Source organism: Colias eurytheme, chromosome 5, assembly GCF_061535395.1.
Source record: "Colias eurytheme isolate Ceu_HAF_F1 chromosome 5, ilColEury1 Martin Lab GWU primary, whole genome shotgun sequence".
Classification (NCBI taxonomy): Eukaryota; Metazoa; Arthropoda; class Insecta; order Lepidoptera; family Pieridae; genus Colias; species Colias eurytheme.
This window is the reverse complement of record NC_142984.1, coordinates 7648687-7676175: the sequence shown is the minus strand read 5'-3', so window position 1 is coordinate 7676175 and position 27489 is coordinate 7648687. Positions and strand designations below refer to the sequence as shown.

General features: G+C 33.2%; 2 protein-coding genes across 2 annotated transcripts in view; one reads left to right on the top strand and one right to left on the bottom strand.

Annotated features, from left to right (window-relative positions):
• The window catches only part of Sol1 (CUB domain-containing protein Sol1), a 214667-nt gene that overhangs the window by 132058 nt on the left and 55120 nt on the right, over window positions 1-27489 (bottom strand). The window lies entirely within an intron of this gene.
• LOC149908544 (uncharacterized) lies at window positions 22793-24385 on the top strand. Its single transcript, XM_090102170.1, has one exon. It carries the CDS (start codon window positions 22961-22963, stop codon window positions 24383-24385), a length of 1425 nt encoding a protein of 474 aa, XP_089958296.1. The 5' UTR covers window positions 22793-22960.

The following is a 27489-nucleotide window of genomic DNA, read 5'->3' as shown; positions in this document are numbered from 1 at the left end:
TTCTCAAATTGTTTCATGGTTATGCTTTAATTACATTAGTATTTGACACTGAACATTCCACATAAAATTGTCTATATTAAAAAATAATGACGAGCTATAATCATTCAAACATTTAAATGCAAAAGGATTAGACTAAACCAACGAAACACTCAAAAGCGTTATTTATAAAGCCGTGACAGACTAAAAGCACGTATTTTGCGTCTAAAATTTGTTTTGAACCAATAAAGTTCTATTCTGTGTACTTTTTAAATCCATTTATCATTCCAGTGAATGTTTTCAATAGAGGTTCGACACAATGGGTGGGTGGATACAATATTAACATTGGATATGAAATAATATTTCGCTAACTGCTGTTGATATATGAGAACGATATCTGTTTTATTATCGGTTTTTAAACCACGATATTGACAATTATTTGGACCTTTAAAGATATTTATTAATAAATTTATTTATCGCATCACTTTTTTTCTATTGCATATTATTACTATGTTGGTCGATGAACTATTTTTTTTATGTATTAGCGAGCAAACGAGCAGGCGCGTCACCGGATTAATGTGATGATTGGCGCCGCCCATAATCACCCACAAGACCTGTACGGTTGCAGGTGTGTTGCCGGCCTTTTAGGGAAGAGTACGCCCTCTTTTTGAAGTACCCTAAGTCGTATCTGTCCGGAAATGTTGAGCTCGGGAGGTCGTTCCACAGAAGAGTGGTGCGTGGTAGAAAGTTCCTCCTAAATCACACGGTGGAAGATGCCATTAAAATTAAAAATGAATGAATTAAGATTTAAACATTATTCATAAATAATTTTTGAACTAAATACCGGTAAGGTTAAAAGACATTAAAAATAATTACGACGTTGATTTATATTAAATTAATAAACTTAAAGGTGATATACTTTATTGTTCTATTAATAACGGTTTCGAACAATCATAATGTAAATAACTAAGCATAATGTTAATTATTGGGCAGTGTGCTAAAATTATTCAGACTTTATTATGTAGACTGGTCAGTGCATGCTAATGTGAATTAATAAGTGAAATGTAAATCGAAATGCATCTGTTTGTGTGCATAGAACATGCTAATAAATTGCATATATTTCCAAATTTCTCTGTTGAGAATATTTGTGTCTAGATATTAGAATTTAGTTTAAGCAAGCTTTTGAAAGTTTATTTTATTAATTTTACTAGCTGTCCACCCGCGGCTTTGCTCGCATCCCGTTCCCGTGGTAATTCTGGGATAAAACTATCTATAAGCCTCACCCTTTCTCAGGTCTCAAGCTTTCTCTGTATCAAATTTTAACTTAATCGGTTCAGTGGTAGATGAAGAAGAGACAGATTAGTAAGTTTCTTTTTTGCAGTAAAACGTTGAATGAAAATTCTTTAAAATAAAAATAGGTAGGTATTCAACGTTATACTTACGTATAATAAATAAAAAATTTTAAACCTGGAATAATTCATGTTAAAACTGTTCGTAAACTGTTTTATTATTAACGTGAAGATCCACTGTTATTCGTTTTAGGCACCCAAATAGAATTGTGCTCTCACCACTTTTATCGTGGGTGTAAATGTGCCATTCGGTTTATAGTTCCAAAGTGACGTGGCCTGGAAGACAATCAATGACGTCATAACATGGCGTCATCAAACTGAGTTTAAGCTTGGTTTAAGCTTAGAAATTGCTCAATGGAATGTTAACACATAGGTATTTGAAGAGTTAAACGAGAGTTAAACTTTGGAATTTTAATCTTAGTTTATTGTACGAACGTTTATGGTCAATGAATAGATGTTATTTAACTACAAAGCAGACGATACGTATTCCCAGAAAAAACTATAAATTAAATGAAAATAAGTAAAAACCTTGAAGCTTGAGTTGCGCGGAACCCCAATAAGAAATGTAAATGCTTTAATTAGTAGATGATAGATGCTTGTCTGAATTAACTACAATGGATCCATTAGCCACTTATATTAGTTTACTAAAGGTACCATTAATTAATGTCAATGAATAGCGTTTTGTTGAAATCGAAATAAAAACGATCCATTTGATCTATGCTAATAGGCTATCATTGAAAGTTTTGTATGTGTTTCTTCACATTGATACATTTACAAATTAGAATTCAAAAAGTATTTTTCCGAGGTAAGTGTATTTATATTCGAAGTAAATAACTCAGAAAGTATTCTCTTAATGTTATTACAAATATTTCTTACAAGGAAACATTTCTCATTAAATTTCCTAAAACAATACTTAAGTATCTACAACGTTGCGACCTTTTTATAATTTAATTTGGAAGCAGAAGATCCTTAACCTTGAAAGGGAATATTAGGAATTCGGGAAGCCAGTAATTTAAAGCCTTGTTCGAATTAATATCCGATTCAAACTCTTTGATATTCTTTTGAAAAATCACGAATGTTCCAGATTCTAAATCACCGTTGTATGCTGCCTTTTGTTAAAAAGATTTGAAGGAATTTGTATTATACCATCCCTGAATATATACAGATATATAAATTTGAATTTGAGTCGTAACCGCAAATTATAAGCTTTTTTTCGTATACATGGTAATCCTATACAGTTTTGCAGCATGTAAGAAAGATAAGTACATTTAACAGTACAATAAATCATACTCATCCCTAATCATCCCTAGTAATACCCTACAGAGTGAACATCTTAAGTAAATACTCTTATGATTTTAATTGATATTCAAGTGAAAAAAGTGAGTTTATACGTAGTGTTTTTTGCCCAAAACATACAAAAAACAATCTGTGACCTAACTGTGTAATACGTTTAATGATTTGAACATTTCAAGAAGTGATTTTAAAGCAGAAACGAAAATAAAACTCAACAAAATCGTTAAATCTGCAAGTTGTACGGAGCGACTTATAAAAACGCGTAAGCGACACCTTCTGCACGGCGCTTACGACGTTCTTTCCACGAACATTTGCATTTGCACTATTTAAAGGCGGCATTAAACTGGGTGATTATTACTTTACAATTTTAAACTATTTTTATTTTTATGCTCGGAATTCATTCAATATATTATAAGGAGTATTGATTATTGTTTCTATCTTTTCTCTCGAAATGGATAAGTTTACATGGGGATGCTGTCAACCCGAGAATGAGAATGAACCATTTGATGATTTTATTTTATGTTTAAAATGTAAAAAGAAATATCACAACGCCTGTATATCACTAGATAAAACAAGCCTTACTCTAGAGACTCGGGCTAACTGGTATTGTCCGGAATGTGTACGTTCTGAGCCTAAAACAATGAAAAATGATAATACTCCGATAAGAAATGTCTCCACCACGAGAGGTAGTAAAAGACAAGCTCTCAACTCGCCGCCTATGCATACAAATCAGATGCCTATCACACGCGACGATATCCGGGAGGTGGTGCAAGAAGTATTTCAAGACACTCTCAACAATTTTCTTTCCAAAATACACGAAGACTTTTTGAAGACGCTTAATAAAGAACTCAAACCAATCCGTGAAGAACTGAGTGTTTTCTCTGATTCTATGACTTTTATTAACTCCGAGTTTGAGGATATAAAAAAGGAGCACGAAGTAAGTAAAACGAAGGTTATATTCTTAGAAAAAGAGAATGAAAATCTCAAATCCGCTTTAAATGACCTGCTTTCTCGTAGTAACCAAATAGAACAATACATTCGTCAAAATAACTGTGAAATCCAGTGCGTACCTGAACACAAAAATGAAAATTTGATGCAAATTATAATGGATCTCAGCAAAAGAGTAGGATATGAGTTAAATGAGAAGGACGTTCTGAACTGCACCCGTACTGCGAAAAAGGATAGAACCAATACTCGCCCACGTTCCATAGTGATACAATTCGTGTCCCCCAGACTACGCGATCACCTCCTTGCTGCAGTGGCCACGCACAACAAAAAACATCCCCAGAATAAGTTAAACAGCTCTGACCTGAATATTCCTGGGAAACCTACTCCTATATACATTAGCGAACACCTATCTCCAGCCAATAAAATTCTACACGCTGCAACGAGGATCAAAGCGAAAAATTTAGGCTATAGATTCGTATGGGTACGTAATGGGCGGATATTTTTACGAAAAAATGAAGAGTCTGGTTATATATTGGTCACCTCAAAACAGGTATTAGATAAGTTAGAATAAATCCACGTCAATATAGAGCAAGTTATTGGTAATAATCACAAATAAAATTCGGGTCTCTCAAAATTTACTACCAGAACACACGCGGTTTAAAAAGCAAAACAAATGAAATTTACAAGCAAATTGTTTGTAACGACTACGACTTGATCATACTAACGGAAACATGGCTAAACAGTGGTATTGCCAGTAGCGAGCTCTTTGACGACAAATATATTGTGTACAGAAGGGATAGAAGTGACACTTGTTACTCGCATAAAAAAGACGGTGGAGGGGTATTAATAGCTGTATCAAAAAACATAACATCAAAACGTTACTCACACTGGGAATCACAACTAGAAGACTTATGGGTCGTTATCAATGTAAACGAATCTAATAATGTATCTTATAAAATTGCAATCTGTGTCGTATACTTGCCCCCACCTGTCAACCCCCAAATGTTGGATCTATTTATTGATAAATGTAATAAAGTGCGCGAGATTAATGGAAATATATGTATCTTAGGGGATTTTAACCTTGGTGCTATTGACTGGAGTTTGTTGGGTTCAAATGATGCTGTATTCCCTAAAATATGTCAAACACTCATTGATTTTATCAATACTAATGGTTTTAAACAACACAATCATATTGTAAATAAATTTAATAGAACTCTTGATCTGGTTATTAGTGACTTGCCTTTTTGCTCGGTATATCAGGCTCATAACACCCTGAGTGTCTTGGATGCTCATCATCCAGCCCTCGATATTGATATTTCCCTGGCCGTTGAACAAAAGCTACCTTACAATAAATCCAATGTTAAATTCAACTTTTATAAAGCCGACTACACAATGATATGCCAAGAACTATCTCAATATAACTGGAATATTTTTAATGAATATGATGACGTGAACTTGATGCTAGATATGTTTTACGAGAAAATCTTTGCAGTTATCCACAAATATGTGCCCAGGATTAACACTAAAAAGAATCGATATCCGCCATGGTTTAGTAATAAACTTATTAGACTGTTAAAAGAGAAACTTAACAAAAGACGCCGCTATAAAAAATATAAAAACCCCCGAGACGCATTTGAATTGGATCTCCTAAGTGCACGGTGTACACGTGTGGCTACCGAATGTTATAATAAATACATTAATTCTTTGGAAACACAAATAAATGAAAACCCTAGATATTTTTGGTCTTATATTAAGGCTAAGCGCGGAGGCACTAGCAGCTATCCTAGCTCAATTTCCCACGGAGATTTAAGTGCCTCAGACGGCTATCAAATTTGTGAGCTCTTCTCAACATTTTTCCAATCTATATACACAACATCTTCTCACACAGGACTTAATGAAATTTTTTATAATAATAACAGCCTTAGTCTAAATCTTCCGATCATAGATCATAATATGCTTCTAAAGAAACTCAGATCTGTTAACATACACAAAGGAAGCGGGTCAGATAATATTGCTCCGTATTTTGTTGCTTCCTGTGCTGAATTTTTAGTTAAACCACTTTTGATTATTTATAATACATCGCTTCGCACAGGAATATTTCCCAAGCGATGGAAAATGTCTAAAGTGGTACCAATACACAAATCGGATGATGTCAATCTTGTAAAAAACTATAGGCCCATTTCACTTCTTCCAATCTTTGCCAAGATTTTTGAATCTCTTATATGTCCTCATCTCAATGAACACTTTAAAAAATTTATGACTTGTAGGCAGCATGGATTCGTCCAAGGTAGATCCACCGTGACAAATCTAGTTGACTTCAACGAAGATATAGCTGAGGCCCTCGACTCCAATAAGCAGATTGACGCCATCTACACCGACCTGAGTAAAGCATTTGATCGCGTTTCTCATCATATTCTACTCAGTAAACTGAACGGATATGGAGTATCTCATGCTTTCCTCAAATGGTTTGAGTCATACCTTAGTGACCGTACATTTTTTGTAGTTCTCAATGGCTACAGCTCGTTGCCTCGCTATATCACGTCAGGTGTACCTCAGGGATCCCACTTAAGTCCAATCCTCTTTAATGTGTTCATTAACGATGCACCCTCATGCTTCAAATACTCAAACAGCTTTATGTATGCCGATGACATTAAGTTCAGTAGAGTGATTGAAAATATTGAAGATGCGTTTAAATTACAAACCGACCTAAATAGTTTTGTTGGTTGGTGCCAACAAAACGATATGGAGATCAACGCAAGTAAATGCTACTTCATAAGGTTTACTAGGAAATTAAAATCAATAAATTACAACTATAGTATAGGGGACCACAAAATTCTAGAAAAAAAGTTGGTCCGTGATTTGGGTGTACTTATAGATAGCAAACTAACATACATACAACACATAGATAACATTACTACTCGTGCTTCTAAAATGCTAGGCTTTATTATGAGAAATTCTAAAGGATTTAAAAACTATAAAACTAAAGTCACATTGTATAACAGCCTCGTGCGCAGTATACTAGAATATTGCTCTACTGTCTGGAGACCACACTACGCCACACATATTTTACGGCTCGAACGCATTCAGAAGAGATTTTTGTGGCATTTGCTATACAGTTGTAAATCACCAAAGAAAAAACTAAACTCTTATAAAGACCGACTCTCTAACTTTAATATGAACTCACTCGAAGATCGAAGAGACATTATTGATTTACTTTTCGTTTCTAAACTTTTGAACAATAAAATAGACTGTTCCCAATTGCTAACAAGATTCAACATTCGTGTCCCAGCTAGATATCCCCGCTGCAAAATAACCCCATTAGCTCCTCCTCTCCGCAAATCCGTCTCCGGGGCCAACTCGCCACTACCCAGGCTATCCAAAATTGTAAATAAATACAGTGATAAAATCGACATCTTTTTCCATACACCCAACAAGCTCCGTTCTATAGTGAAGGATATACAAAAATTAAAACCTTAAATTGTTGTCATCACCATAATTAAATAATTCTTATTCTTTTAATAATATTAACAATAACAAGTATCCTACTTTTAAGAACTAACTCTGTATAATTGGCGCATGCTGTGTCAACCTCTAATTATTTGTTACTTTATCGCAAGAACTATATGTTATGTAAAATTTATATTTAAGAATCATTGTAAACAAATGTTGGTTGACCAAATAAATAAAATAAAAAATACTCTATTTACATAGGTACTTAGTAGATAAACGATTCTTCATAAAAGTTCCAATTCATTTATCACTAAGTATAGAGTGACAAGAAAATGATTCATCTAAAATTGTAACTACACTTAGCATTTTAAAGCTGATTCAGCATTTTTGCGATGTATTTTAAGTGTAAGAGGCAACTCAGTACTTATTTATAAAGTTCCCTTAAATACACATAATGTAATCCATACCATTTTCAACAGACTTCAGAAAAACAGAGGAGGTTCGCGATTCGACTGTATTCTTTTTAGAGTTTACCTCAACTTTCGACTAGGTGAACCGATTTTAATAATTCTTTCTTTAATAGGAAGCTGGTGCCTCCCATATTATGGTCACATTTAAATTTAATGCGCAATTTTTATTTTCCTATATGTCCGTATTTAAGCAAAAAGGAACCACCCAGCAAAAACGCACTTCTGAGATATCAAAGGATTTACAAAAACATTTGCAGCTCTGTCAGATGAAGTAAAATTAAAATTTATTTTATTTAAATTCATTGATAAATTACTTATTTAAGTATGTGTATATAAATTTGCTCTGAATATTCTTAAACTTTCTAGATAATTAAGAAAATGTGCATGTGGTTCCTTTTAACATTTATCAATTGATAGGTTTTCTCTTATACAAAAAGGAACCACATCCCATGGATTTAATGATATAAATGAAACTATGTATTTATAATATCGTAATTAAAGCTTTAATTAATAAAATATATAAAATAATACTTATATAGGACGTTTATTCGACGTTATCATCAAATTGGATTTCGAAATCCACCATGTCTAGTCCTTCTATGTGGTCTTCTATTGCATCATCACTAATGAGACCGTTATAAAAACTGTGCATCTTGTGGAATGAGATGTAATATGGACTGAATATCGCTAGAAGGTGAAGAAAGCTTCTCCAGAGTTATCTTCTTCGTTATCTTCTGTAATAAAAAGAAAAAAGCTTTAAATCCAAACAATAAAGCCGCGTGGCTTTTATACGTAGGTAGGTATATGGCGACAGCAAAATATTATTAGTTCTTATAAAGCCGTGTCCCTACTAGACGACTAAGTATGTTGTATGTACATGCGCCATGTACAAAAAACTGGCTAAGTGCGAGTCGGACTCGCGCAACGAAGAGTTCCGTACCATTATACCGAGTTTTAAAATCAAACAAATAATTATATGCGCTGAATGATGTGGCTGAATGTACTGTACTGAATCTGAATCTAAACGTATTTTACCAAAATAGTAGGAAGGTACCTAGATCATCGACAGTTATTTTTAAAACACTTAGACTTTAGTAGTTTCATCTCACAATGACAGATGAATCGTAACAAAATGACTCTTAATTCGACTCGCCTTCGTGAACAACGACATTGTCGTTAAAATACGTAAATCCACAGAGGATTCCTCTTGCACTTACTTAATGAACTATCTTCTTAAAATCACACCACAATCGGGAATGAATCAAAAGTGGATAAAGCGTACCTGCATCTCAGATTCAATAAGTACTTAAATGCATTAAATAAAACTACTTACCCGTTGTATCTTCATTACATATTATCTTCGGTGTTCGTCTCCAATGCTTTTCTTACCCATTGTTTGCTTATTTATTTATTACTAAACATTTTCACATTTAATTTTAAAGGTAATTAACTAAAACAATAGAACTTACTTCGCGGAGGAAAAAAACACCGTCACGTATTCGAACTACTTCGCTGAATATCACCTATATTGACAGATGTTCGACGTTTTACTTAAAAAATTGGAGTTTTGCACTTTGAGCTATTTAAGTAATGAAATACGTTGTTTAAAGATGAGAAGCATTGTAACAAGTCAAGGCATTTGGTTCCATATAGCGATGATGGGTTTCAGAATGTTTTACAATATTTATTTATGCATAATAGAACCGAATGCTTGTGGTTTTATTTTGCAATAAAAAATTACAATTAAATTGTGTATTTATTTTACGCATAACCATACCACAGAAACCTGGTTCCATTTTGTGTATTAAAAATAATTGTTATTAATAGAAATATGTGTAATGTATAATGGTACCAAGTAGGTGTGGATCTGTTTTGTATAAAATGACATGATAGTTATATCGTTTATTTGTTTGAACAAAGCAGTCCCGTGGTGCTGTGGTTCGGTTTTGCTTAATATGGTATTAGTCGTTGTTGCTGGTGGTTCCTTTCTGCTTTTAGTATACCTTGTTTCCAACGTAAAAATCATGTGGTTCTTGTTTGTATAAGAATTTAGACCACTTTTGGATGAGTATTCTTCAATAAAAGCAAAAAACGAAATTTGTCGAGTGGTTCCATTTTGCATAAATACGGACATATAATAAAGGTTTAGTTCTCACAATTTAAAGTCTTAGTTTTTTTATAAAAATAATTATAAAACAACGAATTACAAATTCTACGAAACGCGCTTATAAAACTTCCACCTATTCTTTCAACAACTACTACGTGTTTTATCTGCGGAGACAAGTTACAATAACTCATTGAACGACTTAATTATACGTGGTAAGCATTTTTATCTCCTCCAGTTTAGTGATGTTATCCTCGCTCTTATGGCTTTTATAATAAACTAACTTTACGCTCGCGGTTACGCCCGCATAGTATTAGGAAAACCAGCAGTTTCCGTTTCCTTGGATCTTCAGGAATAAAAACTTTCCTATGTCCTTTCTCAGGTCACAAACAATGTTTTACCAAATTTCATTCAAATCGGTTCAGTGACTAAGGCTTGAAGAAGAGACAGACAGACAGATATAATTACTTTCGCGTTTAAAATATTAAAAAATAAATAAATATAAACATACCAGTAGGTCGAAAGGTGAAGGAAAGCTTTATATACCCTCCTAGGAGGCCTGTACCCTCATAGGACCCTCATAGGAGGCCCGTGTCCCCGCAGTGGGAACATAGATGGGCTGGTGATGTTATTGATACCAGTAGGAAACCCGAGTCCTTGCAGTGAGAACATAATATTATAATATGGACTGATGATCACGATGTTGGTAATATTAGTAGGCTCTCTTTCACGGGTTGGGTTAAAATAGTTCAGGGTGCATAATATTATAGCCATGCATGATGAGGTATGCTCCTGCGTTTCACCTTCAAATGCCAGGGAATGTGGAGATATGTAGCTGAACATTTCCGAACACAAATTGATATTCTACAGGGCTTTCCCGGTTTCGAACTGCATATATTTCATGTGGACGATTTGATTGTCAATGTTTGTTAGACTGTTTGTTTTTAAGTACTACGTGTATGTTTTTCTTTTAATAGTTTTAAAATGAAATGTTGGCTATTTTTAAACGTAAGAGAGAAAGCTTTTTATGAGTTAAGAGGTTTTTTGTTTAATGTGGTTTTTATAACAATACCTACAAGAAAATACATTTATTTTGTTATTTTTATTTAAAAGAGTTCCATTAGTAAGGGTAAGACTTTAATTAGATCAGGTTCCGTAGACGGTCGCTCAATAGATATTTTAGGAGCATGACATTATTCTATTTTGGTTCAAAGCGAAACCATGTTGAAATTGTTAAATATGGTGCTACGAGTACATTTAGCTATGTATTTAGGTAACTGAAAAAAATAATGCCCTATTATTTAATAGAGTTGAATCTCGCATTGGATTAGGATTAATCTTTGTTTTAGTATTAATTTAATGTAACCAAGCCCATATTAAGAACTTTATCTGGTACTATTTGGTTAATGTTTAATCATACTTTAATACAACATCAAAATATATTTAACACAAGAGCACTTCATCCATAAAAAGGCCTTTGACGTAGTTATATACCTTAACGTGTTGAAAGCACTACACTAAGAACAACACAATAATTATACAGTTTATATAGCTGGATACTAACTGATTGTAGATCATTCACGTACGACCCTTGAGAGCGCGAGCATGCACGGAATGCCGTACACAGGGTAATTGAAATCGAATTGTCTAAAGAATACGTACGGTGTCTTTGTTTTACTCGAAATGCGATGGTTGAATTTCTCACATTTTCTCTTATATCGTTTAAATTTTGTGTTTAAGGAAGTTGAATAGCAGGTAATATTGAGATGGATGATTGCTTAAATTCAGCAATTATTAGTTTGAGAGTATCACTTGATTTTCAATTAGGTATACTAAATTCTGAGATATCCTGAAACCAAAATATCTTGAGGTCTGGATGGCTGTAGACTATACAGTATACAAGCAGTATTGATGGGCACGATTATTATATTATACATTTTCATATTCGAAGCAATTGCAAATTTGATTAGAAGTCATTCTTTACATTATTATCTCCACGTAAAGTATTATAATATATGATTAATATAGACAGATCGCCTAAACCAGGAAATGATGTGATAATAAGCAGAAAACCCAACAGGAAACTGCTGCAAAATATCATTTGTATTTTTAGATGAATGGGAAGAGTATGGGATATAAGTGCCATTGATTAATTACGTATACAAAACACACATAATACATCATTTTAACCTTTCAAATAATAACACATGATAATAATGTACTTCTATAATCTATATATTTGATTTTACATGCATTTTAATGACCTATTATTTCATTGAAATTGCTGAAATTGGTGCCTCTGCTACAATGTTGCAAATAATTCATTTTTCTTTACAATTTCTATACAAAACTTCTATAATATATTTTTTTAATCATATTATACATAATTATTATATTTTGTGAGATAATTTGGGAAATTAACTGAAGTAAAAATTTGTTGTTTATTGTTTAAAATTAATGGTTTCTTTGCAAAACAATATATCAATATTATATCAATATATCAATATTATATCAATAATATATCGATATATCAATATTATTACAGTAAACGTTTGTTTAAAATTAAATTATTGATGTAACGATTACATTTTAAAATAGCTTTCTATACATAGCTTAAACTGTATTTTATAGTTTAACAAGTTAGGTTAGATATAACAATGAAGTAGTTGTTATATTAGATCAATTTATAAACTGCGGAACTATACTTGTTCGAAACTAACAACATCATCAAGGCAATGTCGCATAAAAAGCAGTCTTTATAGCGCCACGTCCCATTAACACTAAGAACGCTTTCCTTTAGGTATCCTAGTTCCTAGAAAATGTACTTAAATTTTGTCATAACTATATTTAAATATCATCGAGCTAGATGCAAGAAATGGCGAGTCTGTCCTGTATATAAATGTAAGTACCTACATACAAGACGTTCTGTAATGTTCCACTCTTAAGAGCTTACTTTGCTCCACAAATAATTACTCCTTTAGTGTTCCCACAAAGACTTAATAATTTTCACTCCTTTGTGGCCTGGTCTAGTAAATGTGGCTTAAATTTCAATTGATCTAGAGATTGTTCCTATTAGAGAATATACTTTTGGTCTAGTGTTTTGGTGATAATTAAGGAGTATATACTTTAGGGTATATCACGTATTGTTTTTCGCTTTTTCGTTAATGTTTTTGTAGGAGGAATCGTCAATCACGCTCACATCGAAGCGATCAGCTTGATCTATTGCGATTGCTACTATATGGAGCACACTCAGCTCCAGAGTTAATGACCTGTAGCGAGTTCTTCAATATGAAAGGTTTGACCTTCAAAAAGTACACAGTGGTTTTTATTTAGGTTACAGACATTACAAATATTGTATTATCTATATATTGGGTACTATTTTTTCATACATAAATTACAGTGCAGTTGAAGTACATTGAAAAATGTAAGCTTTTTCTTTGTATATCTAATATTTATTCGTCTATATGCGAACCTGATTTTTTATACAGTGAATAGAAATCATTCTGATGGTATCATATTAAAGTTTACACAATATTAATTTAATTTGGAAAAGCACTCTATATTTTAGGAATTCACTCGTAAAATAGATAAGAATATTTTCCTGTACCTACTGATAAAATCTGCTGGAGATATAAATTCGAATTACATTCATTCCGTTTAGAAAGTGATACTAGAGCTTAATTTTACATGAGAATTAATTGAAATCTAAACAGTTCGAAATAGTTACTAAAGGTGCAACATAAATCTTCATTCTACAAATAAAACCTTTGTTGTAAATTTATTCAATTGTTTAGTTGCAGGTTGCGCTCGTGCATGTTTAAAAGGAAGGAATTTACGTGTAGTGTGAGATCACTTTTACAAAATAGAGTCGAACAGTGTGATGTGGTCTTTGTTTTGTGTGACAGGACGGTTAATTTAGCTTTCATTTTAAAATATATTAGGCCCTAGTTGTGCCTTGCTTGAGCTGTAATAGAGAGAAAACTCCGAATTAGGTTTATAAATAAAAATAGTCCTCTTCTTACTTAGACATAAGAGAGATCGCAAAATATTAATAAATGGGTCACCGGGATTTTGTACGTTATAATCTATGAATAAAATATTATCTTCAATGAACTGCAAGCACGTGCAAGTTTTTCTTAAATTATAAATATAAGAAAATTGATTGGTTGATTTTATTATAAATGTTAAAATATTATAAACTAGCTGTGCCCCGCGGTTTCCCGCATTGCTCCGCTCCTGTTGATCTTAGCGTGATGATAATATTATGGCCTATATCCTTCCTCGATAAATGTGCTATCTAACATCGAAATAATTTTTCAAATCGGACCAGATTCTTGAGATAAGCGCGTTCAAACAAACAAACAAACTCTTCAGCTTTATAATATTAAGTATAGAAGTTTAGATTACCTTCTTTAAATGATCATTAACAGGCGAAAGTCCCTGCGTATCAACTTGAAATACGGCTCAGGGTTCAAAAGATAATATAATACGTTATAACAAACAAAGATATTTGTAAAGTAAAAGAACGATAGACCGCAATACGTACCTCAATAAATTGTAGGAAATATGGAGAGGTCTGAGATAAAGTCACGATAATATGAATGGATACCACCGTTATTGAAATCAATGAGACCTTTATTGAAAGTACACTAAATTGAGAACCCTTGGGTCTTCCGTTCGACTGATAGACGACCAGACGGGATATATGGTATTATAAGCTACCCCAAATACTATATTCAATGATATTCGATATTATCATACAAAGATTTTGGGCTTACACAATTTACATAACCTTTCATATCATAATCATAATATATTTATTAAATAACGAAGCTGTAAGTATATTTATTCGCAGTACTGTTTTTAAATACACATTCACAAGCCAAATCAACATTATTCTCGAACTCGCGCGTTATTTCGCAAAATATATTGTTCCCATTTTAAAGTTTACTAAAAGTAATGGATACACACAATGATACCATACGAGGAAAGGAATAACGCTCATTATATTCTGGCGTGCGAGCGCGGGCAAAATACATCACTTTGTTTTAACTTCACAGGGAGTCCGTAATACTGTAATATGGGAGTCGAAAGCTCGAAGGAAACACTCTTGACGAATCGACCTTTGGAATAAATTGCGCAGGATATTGAATTATGGAGCAGTGAATGTGCGATATTTCTTGTTCCACCGACACTGGAGAAACACCAATGATGCGTATTTGCCAAGCCGTTTATACGGCGACTCATGTTTTTCATTACTTACACGGAGAGACGACTTCAATTTCGCTATTTCGCTTTTCACGACCTAAATTTTTCTGCGTATTTAATTAAGGTCTTATTGAATTGGTATAGACATATTATATTGTATCAAATACGCACTTTTAGGTGTATTATAATATAAATATGAGCTCTATAATATCATAGCGTTTTATCCAAAGACGTTTTTGCTCATTGCTAGAACTAGACAGACTTTTAACATAAAATAGTCCCTGATAAACCTATTATTATCATTCTCTAATCATTTATCTATCATTTATTTTCACTTACACATTTTTTCATCAAGCACTCAATCCAAACAAAGTTGAATATATCATGCAATCTTTTGCCATTTTGTTTTGCATTTTCTCTGTTCGATTTAGAATTTGGAAGCGATATTACTTCACTCGTATTTCGTGCTTTGTTTTTATTACTGCGATTGAACTCGCGTCAGCTGCATGGATTTTTATTAGAGGAATGATTTAAAAGATTTATATTGTTTCTCTGTTTCTTTTATTTACCACGTTCGACTTAACGACTGTGATTTAATAGATACTAAATAAATCAATAAATGTGCGAGGCAATGAAGTTTAATCGATTTTTTATTCCTAAACTCATTTATATGAATACAATTAATCACGTAAAACACATATATTTACACTATAATTATAGTTTTGTACTTTATAAATTGTAATTTAATAAAAGTATCAATCAATTTTACTTTTACAGTATTCAGGATAGTCGAATTATCACTACAGTAACTTTATGTGTATTCGGATTGAAAAAGCTCACTGAATATATCCGCGAATCCAAACAATATATTTGCATAAAGACCATGTTTGGGGATTTTATTTTAAAACATACTTATTTAAGCGTAAAAATGGATACTTAACGCTCTGTTAAACAAGCGGTACAGAAAATGTATATACATTATGTTTATTTGCATTTAATGTTAAATTTTATCCACGAACAAAATGGATGCTTAAAATAATTATTACAATCAAGAAAATTAAACATGTTACAATAATTGACAGGTCACTGATTATGTGATTATATTATAGATTTTATTAACATTGACAAATTCGTCAATCGACATAAAAGCAATTAAAATATAATTACTACATTGGGATGTAAATTGTTTTTCATATAATATAAAGAAGCTAAAGTTATGAAGAGCTCCCATTATACATATATAAATATGTATTTGATATAACTAAGCCTAGTGCTAATATTGTATCTGTTTCATATCCATATCAACATAATACGAATGTATTTAGGTCATGTTGGTTTAATGAAATATGAACCAGGCTGTTATGTCACTTCTATTTAGTCGATATGTTTATGAGCAAAACATTAGTTATTTATGCATATAACGTACAGTTAATAAGTAAGTTAAAATGTTTTTCTCTATAAAAAGTAGGATTAAATTAATTTTTTAACAGCTTTAAAGTAACAACATATTGCTAAAATACAATGTTTAAAAAAAATAAAGTTCTTTATGAAGTAGACTGATTTTAAAGGTCAAAGAGCAATCGTATTTGATTACAATGCAATCCAACAGACGTTAATAAGGTGGGATAAAATACCACCTATTTTTCTTGGAAATAAATTTAATGGCTCTCTATTCGAATACACTTTAGTTTGAATAAACAAAAAATATAGTCCAAAAGTCTAGACAAAATATATCTTTATACACACATTAATCTCTTTGTGACAGCAAACCATTGAAAAGTTAGTTCAAGACAGTACAGCGTATAAAAAAAATAAAAGAACATTTTCATTTCCTGTGTTGAAAAAAATAAATCAAAGATAATTAACCACGCTCACTGTCATGTGGTTGAAACGTCGGGTTAAAGAAAATAATGAATAAATCGCGTTCCTTTGTCTTTTATTTCTAAAAGGACAGTTCCTTATCATAAGAATTTACTAACGAACTATTAATATATACCTACAACTGTAATATGTTTACCGTTGCAATATATTATGCCTATTCAAGAATATAAGAGCTAATCTTTGTTTAAGGGACTTAAATATTTGTTTGGAACTCAAATGACATTATTAAGGTTATTATGAGAATAAAAGCTTTGTTTGACTTGTACCTGAGTCCTGAAGCAACGAGAATCGTATTTTTCTTCGCGAAGTATACTCGAAACGGATTCAGAAATAAACTTTATAAATTTTAGTTAACAACTCTTTGTAAGTTAAACATTATTTGAAATTAATTACCGCGATGAAAAATGAACAGGCTTATCCTACGCATGCATAAGCATAATTACTTGAATATGCAATTAGCGAAGTTATAATTCAAGTAGGTAAATGTTCAATTTTAACTAGATAACAATAAACAAATGAAAACGAATAATAATTGGTAACTTCTTACACTTGCTAATAATTCGCAGGAAAATTACAATACGATTAGTAGGTAGTTTTGGTCTTGTAACAACACGAAAACAATTTAAGTAAGTACATTATATTAGTTATAAGAGTATATACAAAAGCAATTTAAGTAGCCGTACGTATACATTAATTCCAAAATTAGCTAATGTATTAACCCAATATTCTTGAAGCCGAAATTGATTAAACGTTATTTTGGCGCTTCAATAAATTAACACATATCAATAACAAACTAAAGTAATCACGAAATATTTGAAGTTCTATTACATTGCAACTATTGTATTACATTACTAAGTAATAAGTATTGTATCTAAACTATAAACTATAAGTATAGTTGAGATTTTATATTATAACTAGTTGTGCCCCGCGCTTTTACCCGCAGTGCTCCGCTCCTGTTGGTTATAGCGTGATGATATACCCACCTTCCTCGATAAATAGGCTAAATCCGAAATAATTTTTCAAATCGGTCTCATCGGCAATACTTCCTGAGATTAGCGTCTTCAAACAAATCAACAAACTCTTCAGCTTTAAAATATTTGTAGGTGTAGATAAATTACATATTATAACTAGCGGTCCGCCCCGGCTTCGCCCGTGGTACCTACATGTTTAAACTATCCTATCTCTCAAGTTGGATCGAACTGCACATGGTGTGCGAATTTTATTATAATCGGTTAAGTGGTTTAGGAGTCTATTGAGGACAAACATTGTGACACGAGATTTATATATATAAATTGAAAATTTTAAAGTGTTCCTCCTCGTATAATTACGATGAACTACGCCTATTTAGATATAAGTTGTAACACGCAAAACAATTTCGACATTCATGTAATTTGGAAACAAAACAAGTCTAAACGAGAGATTCGGGAATGCAGAGGAATCGCGAGACTGTTTTTGGGTCACGAAAAATCGTACCCCAAGGACTCTTTGCTACATTTACAGTTTAATTCACTAGTTTGTTTGGTGACTGTAATGTATTAATTTTGTACATATTAAGAAGGTTTTGTAAGATGTTTCTCAATAAAATTTACTCGTATTTCAGGATTTTAAATGTGATTTTATATAGGTTATCTTACATAGCTAAGTGTTACATTACAACATGTCTTAGAAATTTGAAAAACTAAATTAGAAAACAAATAAAGAAAATTTGCTATCATGCTACATGAAATGGGATCGACTCATTGAATAATTCTCTCAAAACTCTATCTATGAATTCAATACAATTGATAGATAACAAAAACGTTTCTGTGAAGTAATAGCTCGGAGCAATTAACAAGCCTGGAGAAGTAACAATTAATTGAACAATAAAGCACTAGTTTGGCCTTTTTGGCTTATGGCAAAATGTCATGCGAAAAAAGAGGATAGATATATGTCAGTTCGACAGTTTGAAATGACATGTGCTCATTGAAATTTGTTTTAGTGACCAGTCTGGTCACTAACGCATGGTGATTTTAATTATTGTTTTTGAAGTGAAAAACGTGTTTTCTAGTTTCTTAAGTTATTTTCTGAAAAGATAATTTACTAAAGATTACATGGCTTGTGTTGTTCACGGCTGCAAAAGCCGTAGTACTGGGAAATCGGATGAAGATTGGAAATTGTCTTTTCACAGGTTAGTGTTTTGATCAATTTTTTTGTTAATTGTATTATAAATAAGTAAATTTACGTTATTTTCATAATCATCTATGTTTTATCTAACCGTAATCATTGAAATGAAATCATAATCAGCTTAGTTTTTAGAAAAAATGCAAAATATAACTTCCATAGTGTTGTGCAATTATCGATACTTGAGTAGGTACGAAGTACTTCATTGATAATACTGCTTTAAGTTAGGAGAAAAAAAAGGTATTTAAGTATGGATTTTATTGTTATTTGCAGGTATCTGGCTTGAGAAAAATTAAAAGATGTTTGGGTTAAAGATATAGCAAAGGGAAAATTGGAAGCCTTCAAAACATTCTCGGCCTTGTTCAAATCATTTCGAATCAGACGGGAAGAAAAGTAAAGTGCTTTGCAGAGATGCTGTGCCACAAGTTTAAGGTGGCATCTATTTTAAATAATAAATATTGTAATTTGTTAATTAAGTATCGAAATAAAATGTTGTAAAAAAATTTTTAAATTTTATTTGTTTTATTTGAAGCAATTTATTTTAAACTTTTACCAATTTTTTCCTGTGGGAATGAGTTATTTTCCCGCGGTAAATTGTAGCCTATATGTTATTCTGATGTTTAATCTATAATATGTATAATTGTAAAGTTCCATAAAAACTCATTCAGTAGTTTTTTCGTGAAAGAATATCAAATGTCCATTCTTATATATTTTTGCTTTTATAATATTAGTAGGATACGATTATTGATTTGTAAAAAGATCAACCAGGTGGAAGTCAGATTCGCGCACGAAGGGTTCCGTATAATTCTATGAATGAATCTATGAAAACAGGAAAAAATACGTACCTTTTTACGAAACCATAAAAAACAATCGAAACCGAAATACCTAATAATATTTTTTATACATACCACTACCATACAATGCAAGGCAGTCAATACGCATCGTAAATGAATAATTCCAAATTAAACGAATCTTAAAATTTGGAATTACCTATCCATAATTCAAAATTAAAAGGATCTTAAATTATCTTCAAGCAATTTTATAACTTAATTTTTTTATTTATCGATATTTTAGTATTCGATAAAGTGGCAAGCACTACCTTTTTAGAACAAAAAGTGGCTACATGTGGATTTGAATGCCAAGCCGATAACAGTGTGTTGTCTCTTTCTATCGCATTAATAAGGGTATTGAATAAAAGAGAGCCACTATATAAGAAACGTTCAATTAATTGTTACTTCTCCAGGCTTGTTAATTGCTCCGAGAGTAATAGTTATTTTAAATCATCCTAAGAATTTGTCTATAATAGAGTAACTGTTGTTAAACCGATCACTGTGGAGCGTTTATTTCGCAACATAAATAATTTAAAGATGTTGGCCGCAAATAAAAAACATGCTACCTATATAAATCGAGGTTTAAATCCGTAAAAAATCTCATTTCAGATATAAATATCTTTGAATTATTTACGAAGTTACCAAGCTAACCATAAATAAATATTATTAAAATAAAACTACATTATTATCTCATAAATAAATATCAGACGGTTCATTACGCATAATACGTAAAATAGGTATTTATTATGTCATGTAACAAGCATGTAACAGTATGCGGTGTCACGATCGCAATCTGAATCGAGATCAAACATTTCTGACCTAATTTATTGAATGAAGATTATATTCAAAGACATGAATGGTAAAACGTTATAAGGTCATAGAACCTCATAGCACTTGACTGGTTTAATGTTAATTGAATTAACCCTTTTGTTGAAATATTATGACGACGGTTTATGAGAGCCGAGTGCCTTTTCCTTGAGATTCTGCAGATCATTTTTGGGTGAGCGCGTGCTTTTTGGTGTAGAGAATAAATTACGTAATTTCCTTATCAATGCCATTTGTTTTTGAGATGAAGACAGATGCAGTATCTTGTATCCGATTGTAATTTGCTAGAATTATTGTGTTTATTTTATAACTGGGTGTATGTGTGCTATAGCCGCTATAGGGTAGATCTTCATAATCGACTCTAGTATATTTTGAATTATTATCCGTTCACTTCTGATTTCTTTCGAATCTTTCGAAAGCGATCTTGTATTACAAATTAACATTGATTTAGTATAAACAAAGATGGTAACTTATACAAATATATACAATAAAATACGTAACATAACATTTTATATAACGAAATTTGTTGAAGAGCCTGTCTTGGATTGTGTTAAAAGGTCGCTGGATCTTAATGTGGACATTATTTCTAAGAAACCTTCAGTACTCGCAGAAATGGTTTTTGTGGCAATGTATATGTAGCTTTATATTAAATTAAGGAAAAACCAGAATAAACCTTACTTACGAAAAGCAAATTGCTAACGAAAGTGATTTTTATTAAAGAACTAATTGTAAATATCAAACAAATAGTAATTTGCATATTATATTTTTAAATTGTACGATTTGTTTTATGGAAAAATTATTATCTATATAATCGATTACTATAAAATCGATTATATAGATAGAAACCGATCGATTATATAGATAGAACGATTATAGAAACCTGTACATAACATTTTATAACAAATACAACAATGGATATGAGATTTATGAATATACTTAGTCGATTTATAAATATTAATATTATGTTAACCTATACATTTTCACATTTATCGCACAAATCATCAACCACAATACTCGTATTACAAATTATTATTTCCGAGAGAGTCCAATGTAATTTAGAGTTCAGTTACATTACGATTAAATTACGGATTTAATATTACTTAGTAATATAATAATTTCAGTTGTATTTTTTTAATAAGCATATGATAAAAAAATAAGATTGTCTATTGTTACAAATCAGTGTATTAAATAAAATAAAAACACATTTTAAATCAGTAAGAAGGTTTATTTCTAAATGTATTATCAAGCCCACTCACGGAAAACCAAACACAACGAGTCTGATTTCATAAATAAAGAACATTAAATATTATCAGAAAATATTTATAAATCGGCTGCAAAGCTGTTTAATAAAATACAATTACACTCAAACAGAATATACGATCTCCAAATTAATTCACTCGATTTCATTGGCAAATGAGCGGAAAATGGAAAGGAAAAACTCGTTGACCTAAAAGTCAAAGATTTCACCGTAAAGGAATAATTAAGAAGTAGGCGAAATGGCTGGGTTTGTCCAAGAACCTTCATTATCTTAGGTATAAGTATTTTTATGAGTCAATATGAAATCTTTAAAATGAAATTTTATTAATTCCCAACGAATATAGCCTTAACAATTTTAACTCAAAGTTTAAATTATCATGAAATCAGAAGATTATCGCTAAATAAAGCTATTTAATTACTCTCTTTAACCTGTGCTTTAATAAATACAGGACACATCTCCAGGACATTAGAATAAAGTGTATAATTAAAAAAAATGCTAACATACTTCTCGAGTTCAAAGACCGTACATATAAACAATAAAACAATAGACCTATAACAGTCACAGCTATTCTTTATTACTGTATATTATTCTGCCTCTTAAGATGTCATGTTATACATGCTCCTTTAACGTATAAACAAGAATTTTATGAACAAGGAAGTCAAAGCGAATCAAAAGAAATACTCCGTTAACTCTCAAATTTCCAGCTTTACACCATAATCTAATTATATTTCGCAAACAAGTTATTCAGAACTTCTCCATACATTCCAATTAAAGTTCAAAAGAAAGTTAGGAAATTAATTAATATCACATCGTCACGTAAGTTATAAGTAGCGGCCCAGAAGTGGCCAACTTCTGTAATCTCGGTGTCGAAGTTTGGCGGATGTCATGCCGCCGATTAGCTTTTTGCCATCTATATCGAAGATAAATTACGCTAGAAAGTAGGCTGCTTTTACTAAGTTTTGCGGTGTGGCCAAATGAGCAAGCGGTACTTTATAGTTATCAATGCAAGTCATATTAATACTATGATATATATTGTTTTTTTTTCGATCTTTGTTGTGTCGGAGAAAACACGTGCCATTGAGATTTTTGTTAATTAAATTGTTGAGAACACTCTTTTTTAGTGTAAACTGGTAGTGATAACCAAATCTGTGATTGTCTCTATATATATATTGGGGTAAGCGTTTATTTACTAACTTTCCTCACCCATCATGAATCCTGATCCTCCCGACCCTGGTAAACCTCCTGACATCCAGGGTGAGGTGATGGAAGCGGAGCACACAAGTAATAAAAGACAGCGGTCAGAGCCATCCGTTGCTGATACAGATATTATCCCGTCTAAAAGACACGTAACAGCTACTAACTACGCGATCGCATCCTCTCAAAGTTTATATGTGGATCCCATTTTATCTAATCCCATTACATATTCCGACAATGACAGTGGTCCGTTTATTGTTTATGTGTCCCGTACAGAGGCCGATCCTGCGGCGGGTCTAACTATTAGGCCGATTAAATTTGGTTCATTCTTATACAATAATCGAGTAGCTAATATTGCTAAAGATGGAGTTAAAGCTATTGGACGAAATAAAATTTCTGTACAATTCAATACCGCTTGTGACGCAAATAATTTTATAAATTTCCCCCCTCTTAAAGATTCAAATTACCAAGCCTCCATTCCAACTTTTCACATCACTCGTATGGGCATTGTCAAAGGTGTCCCTACGGAGTGGTCTATGGAAGAATTTATCAGCCATGTGGATTTCCCAGGTGGAAGAGGCAAAATATTGAAAGCCAGACGGCTTAATAAAAAAATTAGAATAGATGGTGTTACTTCATGGTCACCATCTCAAACCGTTGTTTTGACCTTTCAGGGCCAAGTTCGCCCAGACAGAATTTACTGCCTTTTTAATTCCATGCCAGTAGAGGTATACCAATACCCTACAGTTCAATGCTATAAATGCTGTCGGTTTGGACATGTACGCGATCAATGCCGCTCCAAGGAACGCTGTTTCAAATGTTCACAGGCCCACTTGGGTGACTCTTGTCCAACTCTAGAATCTAATGCAACATGCCTTCACTGTACTGGTAAGCATTATGCAACCGATAAGAAATGCCCTGAGCAATCCAGACAAAAGGCCATTAAGCAATTAATGGCATCCGAAGGGATATCATTTGAGGAGGCTTCTAAAGTCATCCCATCAACACGTAGGTCCTACGCTGAGAATACCCAGATTCAGAATACACTATCTGTGAACTCCCAAAGCCTCCCCTCTTCCCAATTTAACCCTCCTATCCAATCAACTCCTAATATTTCATATAGAAAAACTGTCACTCAGACCCCACGTTCCCGCGCCCCTCTTGGTAAGTCTTATGATAAAGCTGTACATCAATCCATCATCCGTGAACCCTCCTCCTCCCTTTCCAATGGTTGTGCTTTCCCTAATACAGGCTCTTCTCCTCCTTTTGATGAACATCTTCTTAATATGTGTTTGTCATTTATAGAAACTTTACTTTCTTACCCCCACCAGTTACCGTCCAACGTTGCCCAAAGACTATCCCGCTTCTCATCAATTCTTAATTATGGATCTAGTGTTTCTACAATGGAACGCTCAGAGTATCCGTCCCAAGAAGCATGAGATTTTCGATTTGATAACCAATCATAAACCTCTGGTTCTTGCTATCTCAGAGACATGGTTATTGCCCGGTTCTCGCTTTAGGGTTCCAGGGTATTCCTGTCTTAGAGATGACAGAGCTGATGGTTATGCTGGCTGCGCTCTGATCTTGAATAACAGTATTTCCTTCTCACACATTCCACTTCCCCACCATGGCTGTAACTTTAATGCAGTTGCAGCTAGAGTTGCTAATATTTCTGTCTTATGTGTTTATATCCCTCATCCCCATTCTAGTTTTATTCCTGAGCTTTCCCTAATCATCTCCTCTCTCCCTCCTCCGATCCTTATTATGGGTGACTTTAACGGGCACCATACTTCTTGGGGTTCGTACATGTGCGACTCCTTTGGATACCTTTTGGTTGACCTCTTTGAAGATCTGAATATGTGTATTATTAACGATTGCCTACCTACACGGAGAGTCTCCCCAGTACAAAACCCTAACACTGTAGTGGACTTAACTATTTGTTCTTCCATTTTAGCTCCTTCCTTTTCATGTTCTACACTTTCCTCTACCCATGGCAGTGATCATTTTCCAATTCTCATCTCCTGCTCCCGCATAGTCCATGTTCCCACTAGAACATTTCCACCTTTGCTCAAATTTAAATTAGGTAATGCTGACTGGGAGAAATTTACTAACTCCCTTGAGTCCAAAATAAGTAACCTCCCAAATGCATCTCTTGAGAATTGTCTGGAATGTTATTCCCTTTTCGTCAACTGTCTCGATGCCACTGCTTCCGAATCCTTTCCGTTGAAATCCTATTCCACATCGTCTATTAAGAAGCTATCTCCTCCCTGGTGGGATCATGAGTGTACTAACGTGGTTAAAGAGCGTAAAGAAGCCGAATTAAATTATAATTCCATTATGTCGAATGAGAACTTTATTCATTATAAGAAAGTTGCAGCACGCGCTAAACGGCTGCTATCTAAAAAGAAGAAAGAGGGCTGGATTCGATTCTGTGAGAACTTATCTCCCAAAACACCACCATCACTGATGTGGAATAGTATTCGGCGTTTCCGTGGAGCTTTAAATGATAAAAATAGAATATCCAACAATTCAGATATTTGGATTGATGATTTTATTGACAAACTATCCCCACCATTTGTTCCCTCTTTTGACCATTTTCCCTGTCCTCCCCATAATGTAGTATCGCACGACAGTATGGATTGCCCTTTCACCTTGCAAGAACTTATTACGGTTCTTGACGGCTTAAAAGACTCATCCCCTGGGGTTGATGGTATACCATATTCTTTTCTTTGCAAATCTGGCGATCAGACTAAATCTTATTTTCTAAATTTAATTAATATCTTCTTTTTACACGCTATCATTCCCGATTCTTGGAAAACACAGCTTATTATCCCTATTCCTAAACCCGGCAAGGACCCTCTTAGCCCCAATTCCTATAGACCAATCGCACTGTCTTCTACCTTAGCCAAAATCTCTGAACACCTTATTAAAAATCGCCTGGAGTGGCTTGTCGAAAATAGGGGCCTCCTATCTAGTTCTCAATTTGGCTTTAGAAAAGGCTTAAGTGTGCTGGATAGTCTTAGTATTTTAACCACTGACATACGCTCCTCTTTTCACAACAAACAGTACCTAGTGGGTGTATTTTTGGATGTAGTTTCAGCGTACGATAATGTTCTTCTTCCAGTGCTCAGACAGAAAATGTTACAGCTGAGTTTGCCTGAGAGGATGATACATTTCATCTTCAACTTATTAATGTTGAGGACAATACAGGTACGCTCTTCTAAAGATACATCTACTAGACTTATATTCAAGGGACTCCCTCAGGGTTCCGTTTTGAGTCCATTACTATATTCTATCTACACCTGGGATTTGGATAAAGCTATCCCATCTTATTGTAGTGTTTTGCAATACGCAGATGATATAGCGCTATATGCTTCGTCAGAGAATATGGATGTGATTACCTTCAGACTTAACAGTGCTTTAGCTTATCTGGAGAATTGGATGAACGATCATGGCTTGTCACTATCGCCCGGCAAAAGCAATGTAGTTGTGTTCACAAAAAAACGTTTGATACCACAGCCAGTTATACTACTTGAAAACTCCTCAATCCCGGTAGTCAACAAGATTAAATTTCTAGGGGTGGTGCTTGACCAAAAGTTGAATGGTATGGCTCACACTAACTACATTTCTCAAAAGTGCGAGAAGGGTATCAATGTTTTACGCTCCTTATCTGGTGTTTGGTGGGGATCACATCCATATTGTCAAAAACTAGTATATAATGCTATCATTCGGAGTCATTTGGATTATGCGTCGTTCATATTAGAACCTTGTAATAAGACAGCTATAGTAAAATTGGATAGAATTCAATACAAATGTCTGCGAATCATTATAGGGGCTATGAAGTCTACCCCAGTCAATGCCCTCCAGGTGGAATGTGTTGACCCTCCCTTACCTCTCCGCCGGCAATATCTGGCAGACAAATATTTCTTTCGGCTAATTCAATTATCTTCCCATCCCCTTCTCCCTAAAATCCGTAATCTCCTTCACATGCTCACCTTAAATAATCTCCGTCGGCCATCTGATTTTCCATGCCTACTTAAAAGCCTTATTAAATTTAATCGCCTCCCGGATCCAACATGCCAATTTAGTATCCATCCTTTATATTCAACTCCGTTTCATGCTTTAGTTTTTAACCCCAACCTTAGTTTGAGTTGTGGTATTCAAAAATATGCTCCCGATTCTAATGTTGCTTTTAATTTTATGGTTGCCTCTCACTGGCGTGGTTATAATCTTTTTTTCACGGATGCATCAAAAGTGGCAAAACATCTTGCTGTAGGGGTTGCTGTATGGCACCATAATTCTAACACTATTTTACAATTTAAATGTCCCCCTCAATCCTCTGTTTTCACAGGTGAAGCCACGGCTATCCTGGAGGCTCTGAATTTTATCAACTCTCATAATCTCCAAAATTCTGTAATCTTTTCAGACTCTCTCAGCTGCCTTCAGACTATTACTTCTAACCCTTTCCGTTCTAAGTCTAAATTTCCTATTATCTTTCTTATTAAATCCACACTTTATGACTGTTTCAGGAAAGGACTTCAAG

Bases quoted from the DNA above. Each gene is read 5' to 3' on its own strand.
- LOC149908544 (XM_090102170.1), top strand. From the start codon at position 22,961: ATGAATCCTGATCCTCCCGACCCTGGTAAACCTCCTGACATCCAGGGT.